General features: G+C 37.6%; 1 protein-coding gene across 19 annotated transcripts in view; it reads right to left on the bottom strand.

Moving 5' to 3' along the window:
* Positions 1 to 6,755: 6,755 nt before the first annotated feature.
* LOC127450578 (transcription factor SOX-6-like) overlaps positions 6,756 to 13,894 on the bottom strand; it is a 178,689-nt gene continuing 171,550 nt past the window's right edge. For all 19 annotated transcript variants that reach the window (XM_051714888.1, XM_051714843.1, XM_051714933.1 and 16 more), the window contains one exon: positions 6,756 to 12,050. In XM_051714888.1, coding sequence (XP_051570848.1) covers positions 11,741 to 12,050 — 310 coding nt within the window. In that variant the 3' untranslated portion in view covers positions 6,756 to 11,740. The remainder of the gene's footprint in view (positions 12,051 to 13,894) is intronic.

The following is a 13,894-nucleotide window of genomic DNA, read 5'->3' as shown; positions in this document are numbered from 1 at the left end:
TTTTAGATTTACAGAACACTCACAGTCAGTGTGTTGAAATAACAGAAGAACACTTCCTGCAGGAAGCAATTTTCAAAATGAGTGATTTACTAAAAGAAACAGATATCTTAGATGTAATAAATGATAATTCATCCTCCATTGGAAATGTACTAAGGTTGTGAAAAATGCATGAATTACTAATTAATGAGGCATTCTGAGCAGATTTACATATTCATAAAGGTGGGGTTGAGTAATTGACATATGCATGAGAGAGCTGAGTGATGGTTTTGAGATAATAACACATGCCTTCATAGGAACCTTTTTTTTCTAAATTCTTCAAAAAGCAGAGGGAGTGAAGATGCTTTTAAATTTCCATTACGTATTCATTCTTCCCAAAAGAAATGCAGTCAAATGCTTTCAGAGATAAATACACTGAGGGAATGCAATGATGTGAAACAGTATGTAAAATTACATTTTGTGAAATATTGCCCTATACAGATTCTTCAAAAGTTCATCTAGCAAACGGATGTGACCAACAACCATGCTTAGAAATTCTAAACACGTGACTGAATCCTAAAGTGAACACACAAATATGCTTTCAAAAGACGAGTGAAGGGAAAAAAGGGAAAAAGAAAGCATAACAAATACATTTATGGTAACTACTAAATTGCATACATTCACTAAATCACACTCACCCCCCCCCCAACTTAAGCTCAACCAAATGCGCTGGGAGCTATACCCTTCTATTTCAATGGTAAAAAAAAAAAAAAAAAAAACATCTAACAACAACATCTAAATTCAGTCGTAAACAAAGCTACTTGCTTTATTCCTGTGGAAGTTTCCTAAGGTAACACCCATTTCCAAATGTCCCTCAAAACAATGATCAAATTAGGCAAGAAATCTGTGTTCCAACATTTAAAAAAAATTTCTACCATCCAAAGGATGGTATTTAGTGTTAAGACCTCTCTGATAGAGGATGAAAAGGCAGGATCTGATTTATGTCATCCCGCTGTGCCATGAGGTCAGCTTTTTGGAGACTTACTGCAGATGGGGTGGGTCCAAGAGGTTTTGGACGGGGTGAGCATGTATGTCACTCGGAAAACGTCTTTGCCATTGTTAGAAGTCGTCTAACAAAAGCCTGTGAAAGCTGACCCAAATATGGTGCATTAGAAAAGCACAAAAACATTCAGATGGTTCCTAGGCTTTCTTCACAGCTATGCAATGCCGAATGACAAGTTCAACAAAAACATGTTGAGTTTTTCACTCGGGCCTATTGTGTTCCCACATTAACTCCAAGCCGAGCTCTTTGAGCCCGTCCAGAGTTGTGTCTGGACTCCATGGGCCTGCGATGGCTCTGTCAGCGGGCTTGGCCTCTACTACACACCACACCGTCTCCTTCAATGTTCTTTTCATTCTCACTCCCTTTTTTCCCCTCTCGGCAACTTGGCTTCCACACATGCTGAAGCAAGCGATTGATGGAGCGAGAGAGAAGTTAAACAATTAAAGATGGCCCTCTGAGCCAACTGTTTTGTGCATTAGGCTTCATGCTGAGAGAAAACCTTTGTGCTCGCAGTTATTGTTTGGATGGAAAACGAAAGATCTCATTCTCAAAGCAAAAGGACTCTGAGCTCTCTTTCTTTAGCTTGTGTGAATAATATATCAAGGTGGCTGGATATAACAAGCATTTGATTCACACTGTGACCAGATAGATATGATTTCTGGAATGCACTGAACTAAAAGAAAGGCCTGAAAACTAGGTTTGCAGAACACAACATCTGGCAACCCCAGTCAATGGGAGGCCAAAAACTAATTGCAAGTATAATGGCAGGTCTTGGTATTTAGATAACCGAGAAACAGGTGTCCTTATCAATCAGCTGCAGATGATCACTATCACACACAGGGGGCTTGGCAGAGGTGAAGCATCACAAATTAGGAGTTGCTTTAGGCATGCCGAAGTTTGAGTTTAACCTTGCAGGACTTTTGGAAGGCACTTCCAAGCATGGAAGAGGCATTTTGGCAGAGGAACAGGAAGCCTGGTGGGTCCACACATCTCGGGATGCTGGTACCCCACACTAATCCATTTTAAACCATCTGTGAAATTAGCAAAATTCTTTAAGACCTTCACCTCCAAGGATTAAAAATGGCTCTGGGTCTGAGCCATCTATACATACGTATGCATGTCTGCTATCTGGAGGCAACTTCTGTGACTATAATCACACCTTACCCTCTACATGACAGGCACATATTTGAAAAGGGAACTACTTTGAAGACAATTTCACCTACGTCTCCCTCCTCGTGTCTTTTCAGATGCACTTTGAAATGTGTAGAATCTGTACTTTGTGTTGCATTACATAAATATAAGCCTTCTTTGTTTGACTTCCTCTGCAATTCACCACACTCCAGAGTTGAATAGCAGCACGACTCACAGCCCTGACTCGCACCAAAGTGTGTCTAAAACAAACCATTCTACATGAAAAAGGAAGGCATTTCAGGTCTTGAACATCTGTTGAATGGCAGTCTGGACTGAAAGGTAAATAAAAGCCATACATAGACAAAAGTTACCTGTAATGCCTCCTTGAACCATATGCATAAACAGCTTGAAAGTGCAACTCTTCCGCACTGCAGAGTTGGAGCCAAAAGCTGTACAATGAAGTCATGAGTCAAGTCTAATGAGAAAATCAGATAAATAGCAGCTGGGCTTAGGGAAACAGCCCTTCCTGACTGATTCACTGGACTCAGTGGCAATAGCATGGAACTCAGGAGGAGCTGCCACTTCCAGAACAGTAAAATATTGTTCCAGACGACTCCCTCCAATGTTTAGTCATCAGAGCCATGAAATAACAGGGCTGTCGCCTCCACGCAGCAATACAGTATTAATTATTATTTGCAGCCCAAACACCTACATGTTTGTACTAACACTCTGACAGTTCATCCAAACAGGCTATTTAAAGGCTGCAACATCATTCTCTTTACTTACAAACACCCCCACCTGGCCTCCCCCATCCATCCCACTACGGGCTCATGCAGAGAGGTACGGCACATCAGAGGGATTAACAATCAGCTCTGATGGAAATGAAAATGAACATTTCTTATTCAAAAATAAAACGTCACTAGGGCAGCCATCATATCTGCATGTGCATGCACAAATGCTCAGAGAAACACAAGGGCAAGTCGACAATGCCAAGGTTGCTCCGAGCCAAAAATTTGTAATCCAAGCTTTGTGAATTACAATAAGATTTATTGTGCAGCAATATATGTCTAATTTTCCATCTACCGCGAGGCGCTTCAGCAGTAGAGAGCTGACACAGGCGTCTATTATATGCACCACAGTTAAAATGTGGTTATTTTACACATACTCTCAGGGGAAGGAGCTTACTGTGCACTCTGGCACTGGACAAAAAATGATTGATGAAGATAACAAAAGGCACACATAAATGGGTTTCCAAAAATTTTTTTGAAATAAGTTATATCCCAGAACAATGTCTTTTTCCTACCATGGCAAACTGAGGTTATGCAGAAGATGAAAAGCCAGCCTCTTTACAGGAGTCATGTTTTGTTTAGTTTTTGTTTTACCCTGGCCAAACAGATATTCACTGACACTTTACTTCTTAATGTCTAGTCACATATCAAAAGTATTAGTATTATGAACAATTACAGTTTGTTTTTTTAATTATGTGTCACAAGTTTTTCACATAGAGCCATGTCAAAGAGATGAATCTACCGGTACTTGGGAGCAAAAATAGAGATCCCAGTGGCTGGAATCCAAAAGACGAAACAACCCATGCAGTTCAGAGGGCTTGGTTTCCACCAGGATTTCGACCCAGTTCCTGGCAGATGCTGTAGTCAGTCAGCAGGAGCAAATATACATTAAGAATAGCCTCTATACACTTGCCTGATATGTTTAGGGTGAGCGTCTTCGGTATACATGGCTGGTCCCATATAACCTTGAGCTTCCTCAAATAGAGCCAAATCTATAATTGGGTGGTGTGGGTATCTCTTTGCACAATATGGGCTGACCATCTGTTGGGCATAAAGTTATAATTCAAGAGTTTACACGTACTGTAATAACTCCTCTCAAGGATAAATGATAAGCCTAGTAACAGAATCTAACAATGTACCACACCAAGAACATACCAAGAACAAACCAAACCATAATGACTAGCAAGTTTAGGTAGGTATACAGGGGAGACCAGGCATGCGACACAAGAAGTTGTAACAAGTGCTGAAATGGTGAAAGGTTGATCGGTGTTCTCTGGACAAGATTATTTTTCAGAATTATCACGTTATAAAATGTATATTTTTTGATATACATTTTGTTTATTAATAATTAGGCTAACAATGGCTTGATATTTTTGTACATTACATGTTTGTTGTTAATGTTTAGAATTGTTTAGAGTCTCGTAATTGTTTTAGTGCCCACAAAATGCTCAGTGGCAGGTTCCATTATGACAAATTACATGCCCCAACTCTTGGGTCAACTTGAGTTTGGTGAATATTTTATCCAGGGTAACAACAAACGTTTTTAAGTTATGTGACTATTCAAAAATCAACTTCCAAAAATAAACCTAACCTGAGAAATATTCACTGAGGTGAAAAGGATGACAACTAGCCCCGGTCTCTCCAACACCATATACTACATAGCCTATAAGATACATTTGAAGTAATCAATCTTTCTAACTATTGTATGGTCTGAAATAACCGTTCAATCTGCTTTAAGCAAAAATAGAAAATACTTAGTAATCAACTGCTCGAGTATCAGGCCTTTTTAAAGTTTAGTTAGTTCAAGTTCAGTGAATGGACAGTACATTGCTAAACATCTATATGAGCAAGTTAAACTTCAGGTAAAACTTCACCATAATAGGATTTGCAACCTCGTGTAATGAAAACCAAGGTTCTCATGGTGTGTTTAGGTGATACAGTACCCACCTGTATTTGACTGGTTTAAACTGGTTGCGCTGACCTGTTGTGCGCGAAGCTCATGTGCTGAAGTTTTGTTATGTTTTGCACGCGAAGGATTAAATGTGTGACGGAGCACTTGTATTAAAATAAAGCCATGGAGGATAACGTTTTCAAGGTAAAGGTCACGTGACATTCGACGCAAGTAACAAGCGTCCTTTTAGCAGGAAACTTGATTGGTGTGCGGTAACATAGGCATGTGTAACTGGAAGATTTTGAGTTAAAAGTCCAACCATACAATTGTGTGATTTCTGTTGTAGTGGTTTTGCGTGATGATTTCAAATATCTTTTTCTAAACAGTAAATGAGCAGTCAGGATGCATTAAACAAGTGACAAACTGACACGTATTTTTTTTTTTTGTTTGTTTGTTTGTTTGTTTTTTTGTTTGTTTGTTTTTTTTACAATTTATTAATTACAATTTCTGTTGGCCAAAAATAAATAAATAAATAAATAAAATAAAATAAAAAAAATTATTTATTTATTTTATTTTCTATTTTATTTTTTAAGCTTATATTTTACCTTTTCAGTGTGTGCTGTTTCAGGAATTGATTTGTGTTTTATAATTGTTTCATTGTTTACATTTTGCCAAAATCATTATAGGCTATTTATACAGGTTCCAGCTGTGACAACTTACCCCGCTATGGTGGCATGGTGTAACAATAGATCAACGTCGTCTTTTTATCCTGGGCAAAAACAATGGATATTTACAGTGCTGTATATATAGTTGCCAAGATTTTGATTAAAAGTGTGACAACTAGCCACTTTCACCCTTACACACACACACACACACACATACACACACACACACACACACATACATACACACACACACCATTTTGAGGTGTGACTTGTAGAATGATTTTAGGTACAACTCAACTTCAACTCAACACCAACGCAATGTCTTTAAAACAGTAAGGAAGGCAGTATGAACAGCTGTCAGCAAATTCCTCTTCACACAAAAACCTCGAAAGCCTAGATGAGGAATTGCAATGAGGAATTTTAGAAATATATGTGGTGTATTTCCAAGGACATACTTTTCTTTTTTTCAAATAAAACATTCATGGATATTACCTTTATTCATAGTTAGTATTTAGCGGGTACTTGCAATCCCACAGTAAAAGTGAGTGCTGTAAGAACTGTAACTCTCCAATAGCAAATACTGTAAGACAGATGTACATGTTCACTTGCGGCATCCTGGGAAAGTCAGTTAATGCTTTGAAATTTAAACTTTGTATTAACGGCACAGAACCAGAAATTATAAAATAATCAGGTCAGCCACAAATGTAAACTTTGTTGTCCATCCATGTTCCTGTAGCTCAGCTGGTATAGCATGGTGCTGACACACACTGATACAATGTATACTTTGAATGCACTGTAAGTCACTTTGGAAAAGTGTCTGCCAAATGCATAAATGTATATGTACATTTTTTTTGACCATCCAAATAAATTTACAGTGAAATGTGCACATAAAAACGCTTAACAAGGCTGCCATTCAATATGTAAATTGTTTTAGTGTACAGTATACAGTTTGCCTCTTTGCTTACTAATACACATACTGTAGGTATGTAAATGTTTTAGTTATCTCTTTAGTCGCAATTGCCCTTCAGCCGTTGCATTTATTTTGGCAGCTTATATTTAGCTCAAAGCACATGCTGTAAATTTATCCCATTTACTTACTCGTTTAGCACAACAAACTCCAAATGATTCATTTAAAAATAATAATTTTTCCAGTTAAATACTATTTTAAATATGGTGACTGACATTAATATATTACCAAGAATAAAGAATGTTAAAAAAAAAACAAACAAACAAACACAATATAAAACAAAATGTCTCTTTAATTTGTAAGTGTCAACAGCAGTACAAAAGATTGAATGATGGTGAGACGATTTTGTCATACATGTGTGTGTAGTCTATCTTATATGGAAAAAGAGGAACTCTTGAGGTAAATAAGCAAACAGGCAGGAACACCCTCATCTGCCGTCGTACATCAGTGAATTGAGAATATACTGTAGAAATGTGTTACATTACAATATGCCAAATGCTGCTTGTGGGGAGACAACCTAGATATTTGTACAATCCACTAAGGTGTCTAAATACACCGAAATGTGTCATTCATCTGGTTTATTTTATTTGATATAATAACACTACCATTACAGAGAAGACTAGTCTCTGGACATACAACTGTAGCATTAATTAGTTTACCTCACGTCAATACTGCACATGGAAACCAATGGCTTGCTGGTTTACATACTAAAGCCAAGCAAAAATATTTTTAGTACCTTTTTTTTTTTTTTTTTTTTTTTAAACAATAATATCCTTAGCAAATAGCTGTCTTTTGTACTGTATAAAGAAGAATGTGAACACAAATGTGATGGCAAACTTTTTTAAGTTCAATTAAAAACTTTACACTGGACTGTACAAGATATTATGATAAACTATTTACACTTTCAGGATTAAAACTTTTTTTTTTTTTTCAAAAGCAGCAACATATACTATACTATCTTTAATGCCTGAAAATTAATACCTGCCATGGGTGTATGTACCTGCTGAGAAACCGGTCTCTATACACACACACACACACACGCGCGCGTGTGCGCGCACAAGCACACAGACAAAATGAAAGAAAAATGTTATCAGGCTGCTAGCAGAATTCAAAATAAGAGTGTCCTTAGCGAAAGAGGAGCTAAACACAATGTTTCTTTAAAGACAACAGAAATCTAAAAGCAAAGTACCATTGACAACAACATATGTTGCCTCTGACAGCAAAATTGTATTCTTCTGAACAGCAGCTAGCATGTCAGTCCAGCATGTCAGTGAAATGTGCTGATTAAATTAACAAAAACTATCCCACAATATACATCACAAATGTCCATACCAAAAACAAAAAAAAAATAATAATAATTAAAAAAAAAAGCATTACAGTAAGATAAATAGAAACCCCCACACTTTATCCTCAGTTATTGTACCTACTTTGCATTAATATGGCAGTGAAAGTTATGTATTATAGTCTTAGTTGCTCTTGGCTGGATGGGAAAAGTTCTATTAAACATTATGAAACAACACAGAGAAAAATACTGTATGAGAACCTCAAATGCACAGAGTGGATCTGCATTGTGCAGCATAAAAAACAAATAAATATTTGCACATACCCAATGGACAATATGCTCAGGTGTGTTTTTAAATGATGCTGTATGATATGGCACAAATTATGCCCTGCAATTACATATTCTCTCATCCAAATTTGGCACATAACCAATTATTAAAACTTCATCAAGTACCTCTGCATTTAGAAAAAAAAAAAAGAAAGAAAAATTATTACGTGCATTGATTTGAAGATTTGTCCTTTGCTACAGAATGCACTTACAACATAGAAGGAAGCCAGAATGTAATAGGAAATGGCTGGATAACTCAGCATGGAGTGCGAAGTTCATCACTGAAACACATGAAAGTGAGATGCCCGGGTGTCTCAGCTGTCTGTCCAATACTACTCAATCAACAGGGGTGCGCATTCAGCAACTACATGAGGTACAGTGAATTGTCAGTTTGTGATTATTTTTTTCTTTTTTTTTTTTCTTTTTTACAATGACCAACAACATACACAAAAAATGAAAAGTAAAATACATAATTTATACTTCAGTACAAGTATCCGTGAACAAAAATAGAATTCTATTTTCCTATGTTATATTTACAATGTAAAGAGAAAAAAAAACTGATGAGATGGCAAAATAATTTTTTAAGAAAGAAAAAGAAACAGTTTTGAGCTCCAATTCGGTTTAAAATTTTACTTTTTTTATTCTTGTTCTCTGATTGTCCTTTAATTATGTTCTACTGACACTTTTAGAGCCAACAATGGCTAATAAATACAATAAATGTCTATACGCACTAGAGAGCTTCAAATACAATATACAACACAAACATACATGACCATTAAAATGTGCTACTGAAGTCCGGTGCGTCTCAGTTGGCCAGTCACTACATGAGCCTCTCTGTCGAGTATACTGCTCTTTCTCCCCTAGGCAGCACTGGAGCTTAAACAAAGTGTTCATTCATCACGTGTCTTTGCATAAATAAACAAAAAATGTTGAAAGAAAAATGACTAAAATCTGGCAACTGTGAGGTGTGCTCACATGAGTCCAAACAGGTGACTTGTTCATGTAGATTTTTTTTCTTTCTTTTTTTTTCTCGCACAACAGCTTCACATTAGTCAGAATTGATAAAAATACCATTTATATCCAGTGCTTGTAACACTTATGAATCATTGTCTCTGTGTGAGATTGAAATTGTCTTTTTTTTTTCTTTTCTTTTTTTTTTTAGACTTATACAAGCGCAATCAAGTTTCAGTCCCAACAACAGTCCTTTTGTCTACTACCAGCCTACAGAACTGGCTTATCATGGTCAAGGAAATATGTACAAATCACGTACAAATCAACCAATCCACCAGCAAACAGATATAACAGCTTTAAACAGTAAACATTGCATTATAAGCAGTGAAAAAAAAAACAAAAAACAGAATGAATGTGGATGTCAAGGGACACCCAGCCAAGTACTGTCCCTTATGTGAAAATTACAACAAACTAAAACAAAACAAACAAAATAAAGGTACGAATACAAGCTTCTAGAGAACTGCTCAAAACTTCTACGAATTAAGTACATGCTTTTCAAAGAGGGGGGCTAAGTATAAGAGTTAATGCTTTAACTGCTGGAGAAATAAGCGCTTAATACCCATTGGTACCTTTTAGACCTTTGGAGGTAATACAGTGACCAGCAGCCTCGCTATGACATTTACTGTCTATTCTAATCTCTAGGTTATTGATGAAACAGGCAGGTTCAAGGGCAAAGGGAAAATAGCGGGACTCATGCATTAATAATGCTGTATTTCATATGATACCGACTCGTCAGTCATTTTAATAATCCCCCACAGCTTGATCTACTTGTTCCATCTGCTCGCTAGCACCTCATGGGCATCTTCTGGCCGCGGCCTTTCGCGTAAACTTTGATGGAGAGACAGTACAATAAACCACACGGGCCTCGTCTCCATTGTTTGGTACCTTCTCTTGGGCATGGGCCGATGCTGGGAGCCAGATGGCAGCCCCTTGAGGCAGGGTGTGCGCTGGGCAGAGGTCAGGTAAATAGAGGTGAATGGCACTCATGCCCTGCTGGAGCTTTCAGTAGGGCCAAAGTCTAAAACAAGAGGCCCTGACCGCTAGCTGCTTCTTGGCTGTCCTTCCACATGGAAACAACATGAGATCTGTTCTACCGCATGATTTAGTTGAGCTGCAGGACTGCCTATTTGAATACAAAGGACACATTAGCAGCATGAGTCTAAACGTATTGACTTGATTGTTTTTTTTTCTTTTTCAAGTGCTCAAAACAGATCCAATCAAAGCAAAATGATTGAAATTGCCACATCCGGCAGATTTGTCTTTCTACGTTTTCAGATCGACTAGTTGAAGCATATATTTAAATAATGTCAAAATAATTCGGTTTAAATGCTAAATTATCCAAGTGCATAGGCAATATATATCCACAAATTTTTTGACAGGAAGATTTGTCAAATAAATGCCATATTTTGTTATTTACTTCTTCTTCTTTTTTTTTCCTTAACCAACACTTTGCATAACTGGCCAAAAACATCCAGATAAACTGGGTGTTCTCTTAAGACTTAATGATGAACACACTGCAGAAACCCAAAGGGCGTGCTCTGCTTTAAGACTATCTTCTGTCAGTTAAGATTTACAATGTCCAAAAGACTTAAGCGTAAATAAAAGACTTTAAATGTTCTGCCCTGGAAAACGGGGCTGAAGAGTTTAGCAGAATGTGCATGTACATATTGCACAACAGCAATTTGTGATTGTAATACACCAAAGCTGCCTTTCACTGCCTGTCCAATTCTGCAGATTGGATGCCATTTGGCCCCTTGGCATTCTGGCCTGATTACAATCAGTGTGATTAAGAACTGAGCGGGTAAGACTGAACTAGAGGGCTGAGAGAGGGTGCTGTTTGGGCAATCACTGCATTCAACCTCCCAGAGAACTATGACACTCTTAGTTCCTGAGCATTTTAACATGGTATACAGTGGAGAGGTGAAAAGTGTGGGCTTTTTAAGTTCTGTGATATTGTAAGGATTGTCTGAGACTCGTGCGGTGTCTCCCTTAAGACTTTACATTTTAAGATTTAAGAGCAGGAAGCTTATGATATGTTTGGCACATCTGGACATTTTAAAACAACAACATTAATCAAAATAATAAGAATAATGGGGAGTTTTAGGCCTTCCCTCTATGGTTCAGAAAATGTAAGGACTTGTCAATTTTTTCGCATTATGAAATGTCAAATGAAGTTTTGTTGTCTTTTTCAGTTTAAATAGTTCTGATTAAAAACATTCACAAGCTGTTGGCTGGTACAGCATACCTGAGTGAGATATAGAACCCCATCAAAAACAGTAATGTACGCTTCAAAAAAAAAAAAGTACATGTACTGTACATGTGTAAATTTATATGAAATGAAGTAAGACTGAGTTATGCATTCATATGAAATGTTTAAATCGTTAAGTCCTATTATCCAGAATGTTGTAGGAAATACCCTAAAATTGTTCATGATCAAAACACAAGAAAAAAAAAATCAATAAAATAAAAATAAAACCCCCAAAATTAAACAATAGCTGTTAAATCTGCAGGAGCCACATCTGCATGCTGGCTCCCAAAAGGTATATCATCAGAAACAAGTTTTTCTATTTTGGATTTAATAATTTTTCTTTTCCGTCTTCTTCAGTATTCCCTCTAATAAAAGGATATTCTTCACTGCCTCAGTTGGCACTGACATGCTCGTGTGTGTCATTCTCACTGCTGTAGTCCGATTTGGGCTCATCCTCAAAGTCCTCGTACATGTCCATCTCATCCTCTCCATTCACTGGGTTGTTGGGAACCAGGCTGCCGGACTCCATCTTCATGTTGAAGGTGCTCTGAATGACAGGGATGGTGGGCTCGGGGCTGGCTGATGCACTGGAGCAGTCTGATGTCATGTGAGGGGAGGGTGTGGTGGTCGCCATGGTTATGGCACCAGGGTAGACGACACCTGCGCTGGTGGTGATGGGAATCTGTGTCTGTGGCTGCTGCCTGATACAAAGGTGGAGAACGAAAAACAGATTTATGCTTATGAAGTGCCAGTGGACTCTTTTTTTACTTCTTGCAAAGCTCAGAGAAGCTTAAGAGCTTTTGAGAGACAGATGACTAGTTTAACGTTTCTTAAGGAAAACAATTACAGTCTTAGGGAATTAGAGAATGGAAAGAATGTACAGAAGCGCACACAACACTGGTCGAAAATGTAAAGCTCTTGATTTTAACACTTAGATTTATGCTCTTAACAGGGGAACATCCCCAGCCAGTAGCCCTGTAAAAATGATTTCCAATCAGTGACAACGATTTGGGCATGATTGTGAAAATGACACTCATTTCTTTCAGGGCGACAAAGCCAATTGGTTGGTAGACGCACGTCTCCTGATCTTTTACAGGCTGATTGATACTCCAGCACTCGTATTTCTTGCTGTTGAAGTGGAAACACCTGGAGCAGGCATTTTCTTCACTCACCACACGCAGTAAATTATAGAGTTGAGCTCCAAACATCTGCCCCGCAGCCCTCTCTACATTCATACTCAACCCTAATATCCTAAAATAATGGCCACATGAGTCCCACTGCCCTCTGTTACAGTCTAAATTTGATAAACCACTACTTTTAAGCAGCTGAAAGAAAATACTGTTTTGTCAATGGGATTTGACCCAAGATCAAATCCTGAAGCTATATACTTCCCTCCTCTGAGAAAAAATATATAACAGTGTCACCACTGCATATAATCACAAAGGGACCACGTATATGACAAAAGGCATTTCTTTCTTGCTTGGAAACTTTTTAGATCAAACTGAAGTGCAAGGGCCATATACACTCTGAGAACTTTATTAGGAACACTATGGCCCTAATAAAGTTCCTGACGTGGTCTTCTGCCGTTGTAGCACATCCGCCTCAAGGTTCGACGTGTTGTGCATGCTATTATGCTCACACAATTGTACAAAGTAGTTATCTGAGTTTACCATAGCCTTTCTGTCAGCTAGAACCAATTTGGCTATTCTCTGTTGACCTCTCTCGTCAACAAGGCGTTTCCATCTGCAGAACTGCCGCTCACTGGATGGTTTTTTTTTTGGCACCATTCTGAGGAATCTCTAGAAACTGTTGTATGTGAAAATCCCAAGGAGATCAGCAGTTACAGAAATAATCAAACCAGCCCGTCTGGCACCAACAATCATGCCACAGTTGAAATCACTTGAAAAGATAAAATTTTTTCACCATTCTGATGGTTGATGTAAACATTAACTGAAGCTCCTGACCCGTATCCAGTGCTGGGTTGTATCGGATTACATGTAATATGGATTACGTAATAGGATAAAAAAAATAAGTACTCGGAATAAATTACATTTTAAAATACTTGTAATAGAATTAGTTACTTTTTATAGATTACATGATTACATATTAACATTGCAACGGCAGTTTAATTGATTTTATTGATCATTATTATAACAATATCATCATATTCTTAACCCGAAGAGCAATAGTCTCACAGATGAACATTTTGAGCATGTGCATCTTTTAAATTACAACAGTAAGACATGCACCTCAGCTAAGGAATAGGTGATGGACTATTAATAAGTAGTAAGGGTTAAAAGTAAGTGTGTCAGAGTTTTGAGCTGTTAGCTTCGACCTAGCAATGTCATTGCTGTTGATTTCAGGTTAATTACTGTTTGTTTTATGTAATGTTTTTATTGTTTTTTTTTTGCACTTAAAATAAACTAGATTTGTTTAAATATATATATTATTTCTTACTACCTCACCAATGGTGTGCAGCTCACACATTGAACTTAATTGCTTCAATTCCATCTCTAAGGGTCCTGCCCACAGGGACCTAGGCAGT

The sequence above is a fragment of the Myxocyprinus asiaticus genome, chromosome 2 (genome assembly GCF_019703515.2).
Source record: "Myxocyprinus asiaticus isolate MX2 ecotype Aquarium Trade chromosome 2, UBuf_Myxa_2, whole genome shotgun sequence".
Taxonomy (NCBI): domain Eukaryota; kingdom Metazoa; phylum Chordata; class Actinopteri; order Cypriniformes; family Catostomidae; genus Myxocyprinus; species Myxocyprinus asiaticus.
The sequence above is the reverse complement of the archived record's forward strand: the minus strand, read 5'-3'. Positions and strand labels throughout refer to the sequence as shown.